General features: G+C 29.4%; 1 protein-coding gene and 2 long non-coding RNA genes across 5 annotated transcripts; 1 reads left to right on the top strand and 2 right to left on the bottom strand.

Moving 5' to 3' along the window:
* The first annotated feature begins 1695 nt into the window (after positions 1–1695).
* On the top strand, positions 1696–3707 carry LOC108739153. The gene is made up of 4 exons (XR_001938097.2): positions 1696–2053; positions 2163–2374; positions 3392–3613; positions 3682–3707. It is a non-coding gene; the product is annotated as an uncharacterized LOC108739153 (long non-coding RNA).
* A 3935-nt stretch (positions 3708–7642) lies between these two features.
* Positions 7643–10220, bottom strand: LOC108739148. 3 transcript variants are annotated; one of them, XR_001938095.2, is made up of 6 exons: positions 9665–10219; positions 9088–9224; positions 8887–9016; positions 8415–8693; positions 7813–8058; positions 7643–7744 (listed from the first exon to the last, which is right to left on the bottom strand). It is a non-coding gene; the product is annotated as an uncharacterized LOC108739148 (long non-coding RNA). The 3 variants fall into 3 exon arrangements; XR_001938096.2 differs by having other exon boundaries at positions 7643–8058; positions 9088–9207; positions 9665–10220; XR_001938094.2 differs by having other exon boundaries at positions 7643–8058; positions 9665–10218.
* A 4372-nt stretch (positions 10221–14592) lies between these two features.
* On the bottom strand, positions 14593–19309 carry LOC108739152 (hypoxia up-regulated protein 1). Its single transcript, XM_018472904.1, has 4 exons — positions 19175–19309; positions 18516–19069; positions 17394–17852; positions 14593–16788 (listed from the first exon to the last, which is right to left on the bottom strand). The coding sequence occupies exons 2-4, from the start codon at positions 19053–19055 to the stop codon at positions 14989–14991; spliced, it is 2799 nt and encodes a 932-aa protein (XP_018328406.1). The 5' UTR covers positions 19056–19069; positions 19175–19309; the 3' UTR covers positions 14593–14988.
* Positions 19310–19375: the final 66 nt, after the last annotated feature.

The following is a 19375-nucleotide window of genomic DNA, read 5'->3' as shown; positions in this document are numbered from 1 at the left end:
TCAACTTTTAGTGAAAATTTATGCTTAATTCTTCAACAAATTGCTTTTATATTAAAGATTATTCAATAAAAAAGCTAATAAAATTAAAATATATTTATTAAACCCATATATTTATTAATTACACTAATTACAACATATTTATTTCAAGTAATAGTTTAATACATAATATATATAAAGTATTTAATAATTACAAAACCAGGAAATTAATTAACAGTTTACAGAGTAAAAAGAAAATACCTGTAAGTGAAAGAAAACAAATCACATTTATATGCAATAAAATATCTTATATTACTTACAAACTGTTATATTACCGTTTAAACACAAGATTAAGGAGAAAAAAGTCCCCCTAACCCTCTGTGGCCTCCGCATCTCCCCTTATAGCCACCCTATACACCCAAATGAATTTTAATTGTGAAATGGTTAACAAATATTTAATCTAATTTTAACATTTATGCCAGAAGATCAATTTAGAAACATTTTAACTATCATTTCTAAGTTACAATTGCATAATATAACAGTTCATAAAGTATTAAACAAAATACCTGGAAAAGAAAGACAAGAAAACACACGAAATTTCAAAGAAAATACAATAAAAAAGAAAATGATGTCTTCGTTCTTCTTATGAAATACGTCATTATCTGAAAGCAAATAGTGCAAAATTAACAGGACTAACGACAAATACTAATAGTTTTGGTAGAGAAGATCGGACAGATTTCGCCAAGGCAAGNTCAGCAAATAATAAACACATGAAGTATGTATTTTTTTTTAGTATTAACAGTATTTCCTAAATCTATCATAATCGTTTTTTATCAATAAAAGGTGACTAATATGTGAAGTTTATTAAATTGTGAATATAAAATGGTATTTTATCGTTTTTACGTTTATTTCCCCCAAACTGATCCACGTATAAGCTACCTTTCGTCATTGCTAGCCATAAAAATGTAAATTTTATTGATGTTTTTGCTTAATTCAAAAATAAATTATATAAGTACGCTCTCGTTTACTTTTTTTTGCCATCAAACATAATTTTATCTTGCAAATTAATTATTACCAAATTATGAATTTATAACTGATTTCAAGAGGAAAGTCGTAAAAACAATAACATCAATTGTAATGTATTTCTTAATAAAACTTGAAAGAAAGTTGTTTAATCAGTTATGTCTTGATTTCCTCTTGGAAATTTGTTATAAACAAATTATCAATTTGTTACTGATTTCAAGGCAATAATCCTGAATAATTAATAACATCGGTTGTAATATATTTTTTAAGAATGCTGCGGTTTAGTGACATAGAGAAAAAGTTTCTTTAATCATTCATGCCACAATTTCATTTTCGAAGTTTGTTTTTAACAAATCACAAGTTTATTACAGATTTCAAAAAAAAATTGTAAATAATAGTATCAATTCTAATGAATTTTTTAGCAAAACAAGCGGTCAGCGTCATAAAAAAGACACTTATTTTATCATTCGTGCCATAATTATTTTTTTGGTAATTTGTTATCAACAAATGGTGAATTTATAAGTGAGTGCATTGCTATAATTGTACTGCATAAAGCTTCAGAATTTAGTTTGACAAATTAACATTAACTTTAAAGTAATTGTAAATGTGGTAGCTGCTAGCACATCAAATAACTATTGCTGTGTTAGTTTTTTTTTAATCTAAGTAGAATAAATTTTAAAATTTGTAATTGAACTGCAATTTTATAATTGTTGTTAGATTAATATTTCTGAACGTATCTAATCGTTCTCTTACTCAATGGGATATTGTGTATGTATTGTTTTGCAATAAGTCTGTGACCGTCTGTGACATATGTGTGCCCATGTTCAGAGTGGCGTTGTAATTATGTTTTAATATCATGTATCGTTCATGAATAATACAGTTAATTCGTTATTTCTCGTTCTTTTTTATAGATCGGCTTCTTATGGAAAGCATATTGAAGTTTATTTAGATGTTATTAAGTATCTCCAAGTGGATGGTGCATGATGATATGGTTCCTACTGTGCTTCGTTTGTTCTTGCCTTCTTCACGTGGAAACGTCTTAAACATCATGAAGGTAAGAGTGTAAGCCCCGCTTGTGATATTACACTAAAATTGATTCACAACTTTTATTTCATGTGTAGTCACTGCACTTAGTTAATTCATTTTTTTGTCCGTTTCTACAGATTATGAGCATGAAGGTAATTTTAATTCCATGCTCTGGCATAATTTGGACTTTGGCCTGACGCATCATCTCGAAACTTTTTGCAGTGATTTCTTGACATCTCAACACATTGCAGTACATAAAGGAAACATGAGCTTGCCTTTTTTCTAGTGGTAGTAGACAATGTAATATCTGCAGCTAAAGTCTAATCTGTCGACTGGCACCAGCACAGAGGTATGTGATAACATTTATTAAAGTTGATTAGACTTTGATTAAGAAGAAAATTTTTTTTGTACAGCATAAAGCATTTGATAATTTCACAAATTTATTTTTAATTAATTGTAAATGTAAACAAACTATGAATTTNATTAATTGTAAATGAAAACAAACTATGAATTTATTACTGATTTCAAGGGAAAAGTAGTAAAAAAATTCATATCATCAACTGTAATATATTTTTGTTAATAAAACAATGATTTAGTGGCATTAAAAAGAAGCTTCTTTAATTGTTCATGAGATGATAATTTTCTTTTCGAAATTAGTTTTAAAAGGTTTGTGAATTTATTACTGATTTCAAGAAAAAAATCATAAAAAAATAACATGTCTTCTAATGTATTTGTAAATGAAGCAGTGGTTCGGCAACATAGAAAAAAGGTACTTCAATTGCTCATGTTATAATTGTTTCTTGGAGATTAATTATTAACAAATTGTAAATTCATAACCGATTTCAAGGGAAATATAGTAAAAAAAATAACGTCAATTGTAATATATTTGTTAATAGAACTGTGATTTGGCGACATAGAGAAAAAGAATCTAATCATTTATGTCTTGATTACCAATTGGATATTTGTTATAAACAAGTTATGAATTGTTGGTATTGTAATAAATACTTCTATGGCACTCAACATTATTGTTTTACATATTATCTGCTTCTTCCTGTGGTTCATTATATGAAAACAGAGTCGAGACAAATGAGGATAGTAATCTGTTGGATTATAGCATCCTCCTTTTGATTATTGCTTTACATTTTGTTATCAAATTGTTTACAATTGAGACTAAATTATCATTCAGTACTTCTTTAAGGTAACAATTAATTAATTTGTCAAGAACATTATCAAAATTCACTGGATTGCAATGTGTTGAGAGAAAAGTGTAGAAAAAGTCAAAAAGCATTGGGGAACATTGATTTACAATTTTTGTTGTTTAGTCACTACACTTACTTAATTCATATTTTTTTGTTTGTTTCTACAGATTATGACCATGGAGTTAATTTTGCATTTTTTGTGGACATGATCCTTAACTTGCTGTTGATGTCTTCATCCTGCAACTTGTACATTTCATTTTCTACGAATGAGTTAGAAGAGCACCTTGGATTTGGATTTCAATTAATCTCCAATAACATCATTTTTCCAGAATTTTCTTAGCTATTCGTACTTGTTGACTTTGCCACATTAGATTCTGCAGTTAATTAAGGTGAGAATGCATGACATAATCAATATTAATTGCTCATTATTAATCTGTTACTATCCTATTTGTTTCAGATCGTCGGTGGAGAAGGCAAAGAAGATCCCGTAGTGTAAATACTTCTCTATTTTGCATGTTTTGTTTGAATTCGTTTTTATTTTGCATGCTGATTTCAGTTTATTTTATTTGAATTAATTTTTAATTGTAGATGTTGTTATTGTTTTTGGTTGTAGTCGTTATTACTGTACTAACACGTTCAGTTTTTTGGTAGTACTAGTCTAACATGTCTCTTGCTTACCTCTTCGCTTAGCTTACTGCATATTCTTCCTAATTTGCTTTGCATTTACCCTACGAGTTCTACATGATTCAACGTTTCGTTATCGTGTGTGTTTCTTCTCACCCTTGTGGAATTAGGGAGGGCCTCCCCGAACGACTTCCCTTGGGCTTAGCTATTTAGTTGATCTTAAAAGTGTCTTATACACTTTTCGCGAGTCTACTCTAGCGTTACTTCCTTTCAGACAGGGTACAGTGGGTTATCTGGAATAGGAGCAATAGGCGACTGCCCAGCTTGCCTTGGCGAAATCTGTCCGATCTTCTCTACCAAAGCTATTAGTATTTGTCGTTAGTCCTGTTAATTTTGCACTATTTGCTTTCAGATAATGAGGTATTTCCTAAGAAGAACGAAGAAATCATTTTCTTTTTTGCCTTTTACTGTATTTTCTTTGAAATTTCATGTTTTCTTGTCTTTCTTTTACAGGTATTTTGTTTATTAGTTTATGAACTGTTATATTATGTAATTGTAACTTAGAAGGATAGTTAAAATGTTTCTAAATTGATCTTCTGGTATAAATGTTAAATTAAATATTTGTTAAGGCTTTCACAATTAAAATTAATTTGGGTGGATAGGGTGGCTATAAGGGGAGATGCGGAGGCCACAGAGGGATAGGGAGACTTTTTTCTCCTTAATCTTGTGTTTAAAGGGTAATATAACAGTTCGTAAGTAATATAAGATTTTTTATTGCATATGAATGTGATTTGTTTTCTTTCTCTTACAGGTATGTTTCTTTTTACTCTGTAAACTGTTTATTAATTTCCTGGTTTTGTAATTATGTTCACTTTTGTAAGTCCTTAGAAACTGTTAATTATTTAATACGTTGTATATATTATGTATTATAGTTGTACTTGAAATAAATATGTTGTAATTTGTGTAATTAATAAATATATTTCAATTTTATTAGCTTTTTTATTGAATAATCTTTGTGTATTTTTTAAGACATGCAACCTCAAACAACAACATCTAAATAAACAACAGCCAAAATCGACCCATTTATACGGAAAATCAACACGGTAAATTAATTTTGAGAATTTTCTGTTAAAACTTTTCGATAATCCCTTATATTACACTTAAGGAATTATAGTATGTCCTTCGTATCTCAGGTACCTGGATGGACATCTCACGGTCCATAGTTAAATATTATTGCATCTAGTTTACAGGTTTCAACTATATTACAGATGTCTATCAGATAGCTACTAAGCGGCAATAATAATAACACTAAAATTTGCCCGCCAAATTATCTGATTTCCCAAGCATCTTATGCTCTCCTAATACAAATTTCCGATTTTCAAAGTTTCGCGAGAATTTGATTTCGTATCGTGTCTGGCACCTTCACCAAAATTTAGCTACCTTTTAATTATTTTTGACAATAAACGTGTAAATGTGGCTACTTCATCAAGAAAAAAACGATCTAAAGGCACACTCATTTGCTTTATTTTTACCAGATTATGAAATTTTATTGGTTCTTGAATAACAGAATAAATAACCATTTTTTTACAAAAATAAAGCATGCTACAGCTAGTTGTTATTATTTATTAACTAATTATCTATATCAGATAACATTTACTGGTAAATTAAGCAAAAATTTTGTTGTAATGTTCGATTTTAGGAGAGCATAAGTTGCATCGGGTCTTTTTAAAAAAACAACTTGAATTTTCCATTACTTTTCGACCAACACTCGTATTTGGCTCAAAACTGAAAATTTTCATAAATTTCAACATTTGTATTAGGAGAGCATAAGTTGCATCGGGTCTTTTTCAAAAAACAACTTGAATTTTCCATTACTTTTCGACTAACCCTCGTATTTGGCTCAAAACTGAAAATTTTCATAAATTTCAACATTTGTATTAGGAGAGCATAAGTTGCATCGGGTCTTTTTCAAAAAAATTTTGAATTTTCCATTACTTTACGATTTCGATTTTTGTTCATATACGTGGACGGAAAAACGTAAAAAACACCATAAATAGTCATTTTTGAACAAAAATAAAGCAAGCCACAGCTAGTTCTTATCGTTTATTAATCAATTATCCATATCAGTTGTCATTTACTAATGAATTAAGCCAAAAATTTGTCCTACTGTTCGATTTCGGTTCCCAAAAAAAACCCATGTATAGCTACCTGTCAATCGTATGGGAACCGAAATAGAAATTCTGCCAAATATTTTTGCTTAATTCATCGATAAATGATAACTGATGATATAGATTAACTAATGAATGATATACAGAGCTCCCGTTTACTTTATTTTTGCCAAGAAATTCCTACTTATAGTGTTTTTTACGCTTTTTCGATTAAAATTCACCCACGTATATGAACCTAAATCTAACTTTTGTTGAAAATTTTTGCTAAATTTTTCAATAAATCACATCTAATATCAAAGATTATTCAATAAATTATCTAAATACGCTCTCGTTAGCCTTATTTTGCAAAATAATAGAAAATTATTGCTCGAATTGCGTTTTTTATGTATAAGAATTAAAATTCAACTTCTACTGAAAATTTTTGCTTAATTCTTCAATAAATCACTTCTATATTAAAGGTTATTCAATAAAAAGCTAATAAAATTAAAATATTTTATTAATTAGACCCAAATATTTATTAATTACACTAATTCAAACATATTTCTTTCAATTAATAGTTTAATACATAATATATATAACGTATTTAATAACTAACAGTTTCTAGGGACTTATAAAAGTGAATACAATTACAAAACCAGGAAATTAATTAACATTTTATAGAGTAAAAAGAAAAACACCTGTAAGAGAAAGAAAACGAATCACATTTATATGCAATAAAAACCATATATTACTTACAAACTGTTACATTACCATTTAAACACAAGATTAAGGAGAAAAAAAATCTCCCTAACCTTCTGTGGCCTCCGCATCTCCCCTTATAGCCACCCTATCCGCCCAAATGAATTTTAATTGTGAAAGCGTTAACAAATATTTAATTTAATTTTAACATTTATGCCAAAAGATCAATTTAGAAAAATTTTAAGTATCATTCTAAGTTACAATTACATAATATAACAGTTCATAAAGTAATAAACAAAATACCTGTAAAAGAAAGACAAGAAAACACATGAAATTTCAAAGAAAATACAATAAAAAAGAAAATGATGTCTTCGTTCTTCTTAGGAAATACGTCATTATCTGAAAGCAAATAGTGCAAAATTAACAGGACTAACGGCAAATACTAATAGTTTTGGTAGAGAAGATCGGACAGATTTCGCCAAGGCAAGCTGGGCAGTCGCCTATTGCTCCTATTCCAGATAACCCACTGTACCCTGTCTGAAAGGAAGTAACGCTAGAGTAGACTCGCGAAAAGTGTATAAGACACTTTTAAGATCAACTAAATAGCTAAGCCCAAGGGAAGTCGTTCGGGGAGGCCCTCCCTAATTCCACAAGGGTGAGAAGAAACACACACGATAACGAAACGTTGAATCATGTAGAACTCGTAGGGTAAATGCAAAGCAATTTATAGTGAGAATATGCAGTAAGCTAAGCGAAGAGGTAAGCAAGAGACATGTTAGACAAATACTACTAAAAAAATGAACATGTTAATACTAGTACTACCAAAAACAATCAGATCATTACTAAAAAATAAAAACTACTCAAAAAATAAACACTACTAAAAAAATAAAAACACTACTAAAAAATAAGAACACCTACAATCAAAAAATAATTTAATAAAACAAACTACAAAAAACATGCATAATAAAAAATTAATTCTACTAAAAAGCATGCAATAGTACTGAGAACTATTTTAACTACGGGGTCTTCTTTGTCTTCTCCACCATCGATCTGAAACAGATAGGGTGGTAACAGATTAATAAAGGGCAATTGATTTTAATTATATCAAACATTCTCACCTTAATGAACAATAGACTGTAATATTCCAACTTTTGCAACTGCGAAAAGCAAACCAAATCCAGGAGAAATACACCACAAATTTCCTCTTGCTCGCGATCACCTCTTGAAAATGCTGCATAATGCTGCAAGGTGAAGACGAAACAGCAAATTAAGGATATAGTCCAAAAAAGACAACACCATTGTAGACATTGGTTGTTCCAGTATGATCAACTTGAACTTTAATTCCCTCTCATTTGTTGAACGATCTGCAGAAACGAACAAAAAACCATTAATTACACTATTAATTAAAGAAGGGATTAAATTAAGTAAAATATTAAACACGATAAAAACATTCATCAAAAAGCAAGTAAAACAATTAAATTATAAAATGGCGACGTGCTGTCAATTTTATTCATGACATAGATAAATGTATATAGTGCAATAGAAATAACCACAGATCAACATCAATTTATTATGTCGACAATAGCCGTTAGAAGAAAATATCATAGATGCATGGCATCACCAATTTATGCTGTGAACAATTGATAACAGCTAGAAGAAAAACCGTAGATGCCACAGATATTAAGTACCATAAAGATGCTACAGTAAAACAATTGCTTACCTCGAGGATTACTGTACGGTGTTTGAATTTTATTCTCAAGCGTTGACAACAGATGCCCATGAAACGAATAATAATACAACTGATGATGGTGAAATGAGTCATATAGCAGAAAGAACGACAGAACACCGCATATGCAACCTTATACACAACGATGTGAATTTTAGTGCAAATGTTTTCCAAAAATTACACCTTTAAGTCTTAGGGGAGGGAGGGAGCATCAACGGGGCTCCACTTCTCCAAGTTTCGAATCCTTATTTTTTGTCTTCTTGTTCATTTAATCTGTTGAAACAATTAAATGTTAGTTTCATCTTAAACATTATGTTTTTAAATTTTAAGAATCACAAACTATTATTATTCAGAAGAGTAAAAAATTATATTAGTAATGATTGTCAAACAAATGGGATACAAGAGTTGGAAAATCATAAATAATTTCGCAGCTACAACCTCATAGAATATATACAAGATTTCTTACCCTTTCCACAAATGACGCCCTTTCCAAGTCCAAGAGAAAAAAGAGCGGTTGAGGATCTGCTTCTCCACATTTCAAGCCCTTTTGATTGGCCCTCTTGATATACCTACATTTATTGTGTTTTAATAGAAACCTGTTGAAACAATTTTATATTGGTTATTTGTTCACTATATTTGTCATTATTTTATTATTCATGATAATTACCATTGTTAGTACCGTCTATCCTACTTGACTAGCTCATTATAAGTATTTTGGTTTTTTGTTTGTTTGTCACAAACACATTACATGTGTAAGCAGTTTGCCCATCGAATCCAAGGATGTCATCTAAAAGCAAGTCTGAACTGTAGAAAAACAAAACAAGTCGTTAAAACCCAATCTATACAATAATAAGACAAAAGTAATATTTTTTATCAGAAATTTAGAACTTTAAAGACAGAAAAATATTTTTGAGAAATACTAAGTATTTTGCCTATAAAACGAAAGCAATTTTTTGAGGCGTGGTCAAATTAATATGAAAAATCTACAATCATCGCCGAAACCTGTTTCGAAAATTCAAAAAATTTTTACAAAACCGTAATTATTCAACCTCAAATAAACCATGAATCTATAAAAATTCGCAGATGAGAGGATTGCAAGATACCAAGATAGAACCTCACGTTGAAGCACAAAACCAAATCGCCACGGAAGACATTCACGCCAAAAACATCTAAGCAATAGTAACCGAAACCGATCAATCACTAAATAGAAAACTATTCCACACAATCAAATGAAAATCAAATACCTTATGGTGTCGTCGCCGTTTATGGACAGCAAAAATGGTGACATACCGCCTTCTTGACAACCGAAGGCACGATTGATTGATTGAACGTTGATTGAACATGATGCATATAAGGATACAAGATGAATCATGGGCGGGACGATCATAGATAAAAATTCCTTCTATACCCATGATACATAAATAACAAGTTTTATAAGTGCGTTCAATTATACCAACTTAGTTTAATTCGTAAATAGAAACTGATCCGCCTTTAAAAAATAATAATTCCAATAAAACTACGACACTAACAGTATATTTTAACTACTTAAAGAACTAAGAATTATTGAAATGTTTTTAAGTAAATTAATTAAAAATGAAATTTATGAGGTTCTTTGGTTAACACGCATACGAATGGTGTATTTGTGGATGTCTTTAAATCATGCTTTAAAAACACATAATCATGATAGTAATAAAAATCAGTACTCCTTAATACATGCGGAATAGTAATGAAAACTGAGAATATCGAAAAATAATACAATACATTAATGTTGTTTTGTTATATTTAACTTATTGTGACTGATCTACTTAATTTAATCACCAAACCAAACAAAAAAAAATATTACGGAAAAACAGAAAATTATATGTTCATCATTATTAAACAAAAACGTTCATCGAAAAAAAATTGCAAAAGCTCTCGATTTGGACAAAGTATATAACAGATATTTTTGCGACATTAAATAAAAACAAATCCGGTATGTTTGTGTGTTTGAAAAAGTTTCACTTCAATAGCGTGTTGTATAATTACACGTTGTATTTTTTTTTTTTAATTTGTCATTAAATTCATGAAAGAATTCAAGATTCTAGTCAGAATATGTATTTTCAGACGATTTTATAATTTTCTCGTTGATAAAAAAGGTAAAAATGTTTTTAACCGATGTACGTTTTTCAGNAAATCTATTATCAACATATATAAATAAAAAGATAAGTATTATTTCTCTAGACAAATGATTGGCTATGCTTGTAAGAGTATTAAGATAAAATGCAATGATTTTTAAAAAAATGCAGAAATAGATATATTCTCAAAAAAAAACTATTAGAAGTTTCTTAATCTTTGGACAGAAAATTAAAAATTCATTGCTTTTTTATGTTAACTAAAAAAGTGGGGGTACAATAATTTTCTTCTTAATCATTTCCTATTTTTGATTAAGAAGTATCTATCTTTCTAACTATTATTGCTTTAATGTATTTTTATTCTATCATCACAATGTTAAAGCTAACAGTTTTTTATCCGCATTTTTAACTGTATCTTTTTCTCTATCAGTCCTACAAAAAATTGTAATGTACAGGACAAGTAAAAAAACACACATTGCAGAAATATACAAAACAAAGTGAAAAACATTCATTTACGTTAATAGTGTTGTCTTGTAAAATCGTATTTATTTTCACAGACTGCTTACAAACCAAATAAATTTAGATTATTTTTATTAAGATCCAAAAATTTAGTTGCTTACAAATTTTGACTCGCACTGTAGCATTTCCTTCTTTATCTAGTAGACCAAAGCGCACTCATTTAATTTCTACGGAATTTAAATTTTAATAAATTGTTCGTCCTTCATATAGGCAACCCACTTCACTACAGAGTATTCTGAGCGTTAGGCTGCAGTAACAGTTCTGAATTCCTTTTCTTATTAAAGACTGGTGTTTAAAATACCCACTGGTAAAATTTAGTCGCATTATTTTAGTTTGTGTCCACCCACGACTACTTTATTACATTTTAGCACTTTCGTTTCATAAGATAGAAATTAATTTATTAAGAAATAAACACGACGTTTTTATTATCGATTCATGTAACAACAAATATAGGCATTTCTACAAAATTTCTCTGTTTAATTCATTTTAAAGTTAATCCAACCATTAAATTATGTTCTTAACAAAGGAATTCATTCAGAAAATTTAACATAACAAACAGATATCACTTGGGCAGAATGCTTTGGTTTGAGGATTTAAAATAAAATGCAATGAATTTTAAAAATGCAGAAATAAACTCCAGAGTTTATAATAGATAAATAATAGATATCTTCGAAAGAAAAAACCTGTTACAAATTTCTCGATCTTAAGAAAGAAGATTAAAAATTAATTTCTCCTTATCGTTGTTACTATACTCTTACTAAAGAAAAGATATATTACTTCTCTTCTTAATCTATTGCTATTTTTGATTAAGAAGCATCTATCTCTTTAACTATTATTACTTTATTGCATTTTCATACTCTCATAACAATGTTCCCATATAAAGCTAACAATTTTTCGTCCGCATTTGCAACTATAAATAACAGAAATCCTGCAAAAAACTGTAATGTACAGGACACAAATTAAAAATGTCCACATTAGAAAAATAAGCAAAACAATGTGAAAGGCTTTCATTTGCATTAATAGAATTAAATATAAAATCATAATTATTTTCTTAGACTGCTTACGAACCAAATAAATTTAGATTATTTTATTAAAATCCAAAAATTTAGTTGCTTACAAATTTCGACTCGCACTGTAATATTTCTTTCTTTATCTAGTTATCTAGTAAACTACAGCGCACTCAAATTTGAATATAAGATACATAGTTTTAATAAATTGTTTGTTCTCCATTTAGACAACCCAAGTCACTACAGAGTATTTTGAGCGGCATTAAAAATCAAAGTTTAAAATATTCACCAAGCAGAAGTTTTAATAAATATAAGTTTAATACAGTTTGGCAGTTTCAGTTGGTGTAATAAGGGAGAAATTAATTTATTTCAAAATACGTTTTACAATTGGGGATTGAAATAGCACCCTGTTAATTTCCAACTATAAACTTCTTTTAAGTGATGCCTCACTCACACAACTTAATATATTTTGTACTTTTAGCTGGATAAATAAAGGAGAAAAAAATAACTTATGAGGAAATAAAAACGACGTTTTTATATTGGGGGTTTAAGAAACAACTTAGTAATTTCCAACGATAAAATTAATTTAACTAATGCCCCACAATAGCTTTACTACATTTTGATACTTTCAGCTTGTTTAATATGGAAAAAAACTAATTTTAATTTTAATGAAAATAATCCTACCTCGTCAATGTAGATTGGTATGATTCAGAGAGAACAATTCTGGAATAACAACGTTGTACTGTTCTGTTCACTTCCTTGGTTAACAATCCAAAAAAATGAGACGAAATCCCATACATATGTAATTCGAAGAACTGAAACAAAAGGATTTCATTTTTATTATTATTTTATAGGCAAAAATGTCAATTAAAAATCTACTACAATATAAAATTTTAAATTGCGCAGTCAAAAACGTTCTTATAACAGTGACTTTTAAAGAATTTTACTTCATAAACTGAAATTAAAATAATATTGCTTGTAATGTACAACAAATACAAAAAGTGTAATTCACAACCGCGTAAATATACGATACTTTCGAAATGCTTGACCACAAACTCCAAGTTGTACTTTTTCAGCAGAAACGTAGCCAACTTTTTATTTCATATGGATCAAGGGTGGGCCACACCGTTGTAGATTTTATATAATTGTATATATGTAATTCAAAATACTATGTATCGTGATAATATTATCCTAGTACGCAATTTCAGTATTAAAAGTAACCGCCAAATTAAATTTATTACAACTACAGAAAGTAATAATACATTTAAGAACTAGGTACGTTTTTGATGTATTAACAAACATTTTCTCATAATAAGGTCCTACAAGGATTAAAACTAAAAACATTAAAGCAATAATAGATAGATACTTCTTAATAATAGTTAGAAAGATAGATACTTCTTAATCAAAAATAGGAAATGATTAAGAACTATTCGCCTAAGAGGTTTCCTCTGTGTTTAGGGTTGTTACTATGAAAGAGGGAACTACAACATTGTTATTCCAGAATTCTTCTTTCAACTAAATTTCAAATTAGTTTCTCCCTTATGAGACAAGCTAAAAGTACCAAATGTACTAAACTTTTTATCAATTTAAAAACGTTTTTATTTCTTGAAAGTTTTTTTCTACCTTATTAAATCAGGTAAAATTACCAAAATGTACTAAAGTTATTATGGGGCATCAGTGAAAAGAATTTTATAGTTTGAAATTTCTGGAATACACTTTCAACCCCCAATTTACATACGTCGTGTTTACTTCTTAATAAATTAATTTTTGTCTTATGAAACGAAAGTGCTAAAATGTAATAAAGTATTTATGTATTTATNATAATTTATAAAAAATAAAATCAAACCTTTGAAGTTAAGTGTATGCCTGCAATAATTAATTTACATATATGTAGACAAAAATTACAGTTACATTACCACATCAATCCTTTACACCGAATATAATTAATATCAATTTTAATTATGTATTTTAGCATTACTATTAATTTCATTCAAGACAACAAGTGTATGAATGTATATTTATTTGTTTCACATTAAATAACATTAATAGTGATACAGCCCAATTTTGCAAAATTAATTTGCATTAAACACAAATAAAAGGGAATGTCATCAACTTGAAAAAAATATCGTTGTCAATAACAAATACTAATATTAGTACTTCGAGACATGGTATTACACAAAATGTATAATACAGTTTACCAATTTTTTTTTTAATGTATGTAAACTATTAGCATGTGGATGGAACAATTCTTCACATAATTAATTTCTTTTTGTTCCAAATACTTCTAATGAATAACATTTACGATTGTTTCAACAATTAAACATAATTATTTTGGTGATATATTCATAACAATCGGAAATTACAACCAAATACGCATAAATAATTCTGAGAGTGATCCTAAATGGAATTTAATTTATATCGCGTCACATTTTTAAATACTCTGCAAATATGTCTCTTAATAATTTCTGCAGCTTTAATAATTGCCTTCCCTATATTAGAAGATTGTTTCAATTTAGCAATATTATTTTATCAGAATACTACCAAAAGAAGCGAATTTTTATTCCACTTACAATTAATAAAATTTCACTTATTTTCACATTATTTTGTCTTGAAGTACAAATATTTTCAAATAAAAAAAATAATAAAAGATAATAGTAGATTAGTACAAAGAAAAATTGTTTACACATTTACATGAAAATCAGTAATACTAGTTTTATTAACTAAAGGAACAACGATGTTATGCAATTTTTAATTTAATTTTCTAAAGCTGTAAACCGGCAAATAATGTATAAAAATGATTGCCCTTTTCAAAAAATTACTATTATATGCCCAAACTGTTTATAAAACAGAAGAAGTGAAATAAATACATCTTAACAATAACTACCAAAATTTCAATAAGTTAAAAGTCATTTCAATTACACTAAGACACAATTATAATTCTGAATGGTTTTCCTTGTTATCCTGTTCACTCGATTTAATTGATTCATTTTCACTTAGCTTTTCTTTGTCTTGTTTACTAGTCTTCTTCTCTGCTTCATCTGTTGTTGGGTTTGGAATATTTTCTTCTTTTAGGGATTCTTCTGTTTTTTCCGTTTTATTTGCTCCACCTGATTCGCTTTTTGTATTATTTTTGTCTGCATTAGACTTTTCAGTCTTCTTAGGTCGCCAGATTTTAAGCTTGTTCACCAAATATTTCACTTCTCTATCAAGAGCAGACATTTTTTCGGAAATCATTCTTACGGTCAAAACAACAGGATCCGATTTTTTTATATTGTCTTGCTCTTCCACCTTTTTGTTTGCCCAATCACGTGTATCATTGATAGTTTTTTCAAGTGTTTTCAGTTCGATATCAGTGAAAACATCTTTCTCGGGGTTTATTTCCTTAGTAAGATTTTTTGCAGACTCTAAAAACTTAATCGAGCCATTTAGCATGGAATTTAAAGCGTTTAACGCTTCTGGCCTCTCTCTGTGTTCATATACTCTAGCATACAGGTCTTTTGTAAGAGAATTTAATTCCTTTAGCCTCTTTTCATAAGTAGCTGCGTCTGCTTCAGCACCATCCTCATATAACCAGTCTGAAGTCTCTGAACAAGCTTTTCGAATTTTTTCAATTTCTTCTGGAGTTGCTGCTTGTGTGTAAGCATCTTCATACAATTTGTTTTGTGTATCTATGACGAAACTCTCAAGATTATTCAAAGCTGTTGCTCTCCTATTTAGTTCTTTATCAACTGCATTTAATTTTTCCAGTTTTTCTACTGCCTGATTTAACTGATCTTTCGTTATTTCTTTAATGTGTAAAATATTTTCTAGCGCTTTTATTGGCTCCTTTATTGTTACGATTTTCGGTTTTATGTCATTTGGAGAATGCTTTTCTGTTGTATTCTTTGATGTAGTTTCATTAGCAGCTGTTTTGTTCAATTTTTCATCTTTATCTGATTGCACTTCTTGAGCACTTTCTTCAAAACTTTCCTGTTTCTCTTCTACTTTTTCCGACGCTTCCTCATCGTTACTAAAAAGTCTACTCAAGGTACTGCCTAGTTTTGATAGTGTTCCTTGCTCTTCTTCTACTTCTTTTGTGATAACTTTTTCAAAGACGAATTCTACATTAACCAGCTTCAAGATTCCAGATTCATCTAATGAAAAATGCGCTTTGATTCCTTTACCATCTACATTTGGACCTTTGTGTTTTTTCAAGGCCTCTGCTACACCTTTTAATGTTATCTCTGTTAAATTTGTATTACCCAAACAAAGTAATTCATTCTCTGGTAAATGATCCAGTTCTGCATAATATATATAGAAGGTAAAGTCGTCTACATGCTTGTTAAACGTAATAATTTTTTTTTGTGGATACGGATTCATTAATCCAAATAGAGTACGTTTAACCTGTTTAAGTCCCGCTTCAGTTTCTCTTTCGAAAACAACCTGAATAGGGAAAATAACGCCATCTCTAGTCAAAAATTTCTTCACTTGAAAACCAGTACTTAAATCCGCTGCTTTATATACTGCCCCCATCGCTGCTGACTCATCAGTATTTAAATTTTTCGCTAACTCTTGACCAACAACTTTTTGCAGTTTTTCTTGAACCTTTGGTACTCTTGTTCCAGCCCCAGTAAGAACAACTTGATTCAAAATTTCTTTTGACAAACCTGCCATTTTCAATGCTCTTTCTACAGGGCCGCTTACCCTTTCAAAAAGATCGGCGCAGAGGTTTTCAAATTCTTCACGAGTTACCTATAATAAAAATATTGCAATTGATAATCAGTTCAACTGAAAAAAACTCATCTCATTATCTAAATAGCAAACAAAATTATTTCTACATTCTTTTAAAAATATTTATGAATATTTAATATCCTTCTCCATTCACAACTACTTTCAGTTTTATTTGTTAAATTATCAAGTGCTTTTTTTAAACTAATTTCTGTAGTATTAATACTAACTAATCCTACTACTAAATCAATCGTTGTAGTTCAACAACAAGAAAGTTTGTTTATTATTTCGTTCAAAAAAGTAACACAAAGCTAAAATTTCCTCGATTTTTCTATTGAAATTTCTAAAATAATAAGTAGGTGGTACAGTGTGGAAAATGCGAGAACATAAGACATTGTAATATCAAGAACAGTTGACCCATATTACTGAAAACTGATAAATTTCCAACAATGTACAGTCCTAATTTATAAAATCACTAGTATATTATAATTAGCATTTTGTCTGTTATGGATTATAGATGTCCATATGACTAAATTTAGAGAGATGTTTTGAGTAAAAACACCGACTAAGACTCGTGTAGTACAGTACAGACATTAATTTAAAATCTTTTAAAAATTTAAAATATTTACTTGCAACCTGAAGTCAACTTCATCAAGAAGACCTTCCACTTGAGCATAATGATCGGCATTGGCAGAGAGCACCTGTTTAACACGTCCAGCTTCCTTAAATAATTTAGCTAACGCTCGTGGACTCGTAAATATATCGGTAGGTGTTTTCTTCATTTCATTAAACTTCGTAGCCAAATAATCTCGCAATCTCAGTGTCATCTCTAGACCCCCTAAAGTGCGGTCATACCCATATCCTATCACAGTGAGTTGGGGATGCATCTCAACGAAGCCCTTTTCTTTTATTTTTATAGTTTGATAGCTCACTATGGTTGCCGTTGTTGAAGTTGCTCCCATGTCATAAAACATGACATATTGTGCGGTCTCGTTAAAATCTTTAATTCGAAATATGCCATAATTTAAAGCTGTAGCTGTATGGTCATTAATCAACTGAAGAACTTTTATATTGGCAAGTTCAGCAGCCTGTGAACAACATTAATATCGTAAATTAATGATACCATTTTTCTTTTTTTTTATTGTTTGGAAATCAAACTCTGAACTTTACAGATGCATATTAGTTTTTATTAACAACTACCAACGTTTTGCTACAGTGTTTAGGTACAAGGTAGTGAAATTTTTGTTGTTAATAAAAAGCAGTATACACCTGTAAAGTTAAAAGTTTCATTCCTAAATTGTAAATTAATTTCATATGTAACTAATTAGTAATTACGTAATAAACAAGATACACAAATGCAGTTATAACAGTACTGGTTTCTGCCTTCCTTAACGTGTCTTAAAACTACTTCTACAGTAGTTTGTTCGACTTGTCTTGTAAATAAAGTATTTTTAGCTTATTTTAACATGTTCTTTTTTATTTTACAAATAAATCTCTTGGATAATTTAAAGAATCACACCTAATTTTGCTGTTTACAACAAAATTGATATTTACTTTTTTTGAAAACAAAATAACACCAGATAACTAAAATATTAATTCTTAGATGGGACAAGAACAGGAAAATATTTTAGTTACATAAACAGTTCAGTTTAACAACTTGCACAAACTTTATGATGACAATATATCCTGATTGAACTTGTATCAATATAAGAAGTACAAAATACTAAACTACATTCTAAAAAACTAGTTACCTGAAGCAATGCTTTTCTTTCTGCTTGATTAAAGTATCCAGGAACTGTTAGTACACACTCCTTTACTGTCTGTTGAGCAGAAATATCTGCAAATTCTTTTGCACGGTACAACAATTGTGCAACAAGTTCTTCAGGAGAATAAAATGTGTTTTCATCATGTTTAAATAGAACAGTTCCCCTTTGAGGATCCTCTACAATATTATAATAAGGGAATCGTTTTTGATAGAGTTTAACTAACGGGTGATTAATGTCCTTTCCCAACAATTCTAATAAATATGCATAACTGTTGGATGGAAAACGTGTACCCACAGTCTGAGCATCTTCACCAAATGTTCGTACGTTGTCTCGAAAACTAACTACCGTTGGAGTTTTACGTTTAGATTCCTTGTTTAACACAATTTCCATAGGTACACCCGGGGAAACGATTCCAATCTTCATCCATTCTGATCCCAAATCAACAGACATAACTGCTAAAGGGCAAACATAATCCACTACACTTGTAATTAAAATAAAAGAAACCGCTAGCAATTCCCATCTCATTTTTGTTGTATTTTCTAAAACAAAGCAAAAAAAATACTAAATAGAAAATGTAAGGTTACAAACGCAAAAAGTTGGTTAATTGGTACAATTGTAAACTAAATTAAAATGTATATTCACACCTCTCAAAGATTATCACTTTCTTTGTCAAGATTATTCTAATTATACTGTAAATCCAGAGAAAATAGAACACGTTTTTAAGCTTTTAAACACCACGTCATAATCCGTGTATCTTTCTGAAAAAACAGCTGTTTTTAATCATTAGGAGTTCAGAGTGCAGCGCTATACCTTTGTGGCGCAATGTGATTGGCTATTGAAACAAG

Source organism: Agrilus planipennis, unplaced genomic scaffold (genome assembly GCF_000699045.2).
Source record: "Agrilus planipennis isolate EAB-ADULT unplaced genomic scaffold, Apla_2.0 scaffold214, whole genome shotgun sequence".
NCBI classification, from domain to species: Eukaryota; Metazoa; Arthropoda; class Insecta; order Coleoptera; family Buprestidae; genus Agrilus; species Agrilus planipennis.
This window is presented reverse-complemented; position numbering and strand designations above follow the sequence as displayed.

Coding starts and splice junctions, on each gene's coding strand:
- LOC108739152 (XM_018472904.1), bottom strand. CDS start 19,055: ATGAGATGGGAATTGCTAGCGGTTTCTTTTATTTTAATTACAAGTGTA. Junction 17,853..18,515: donor AAAGAAAAGCATTGCTTCAG/GTAACTAGTTTT, acceptor TGTTGTTCACAG/GCTGCTGAACTTGCCAATAT. Junction 16,789..17,393: donor AAGTTGACTTCAGGTTGCAA/GTAAATATTTTA, acceptor TTTTTATTATAG/GTAACTCGTGAAGAATTTGA.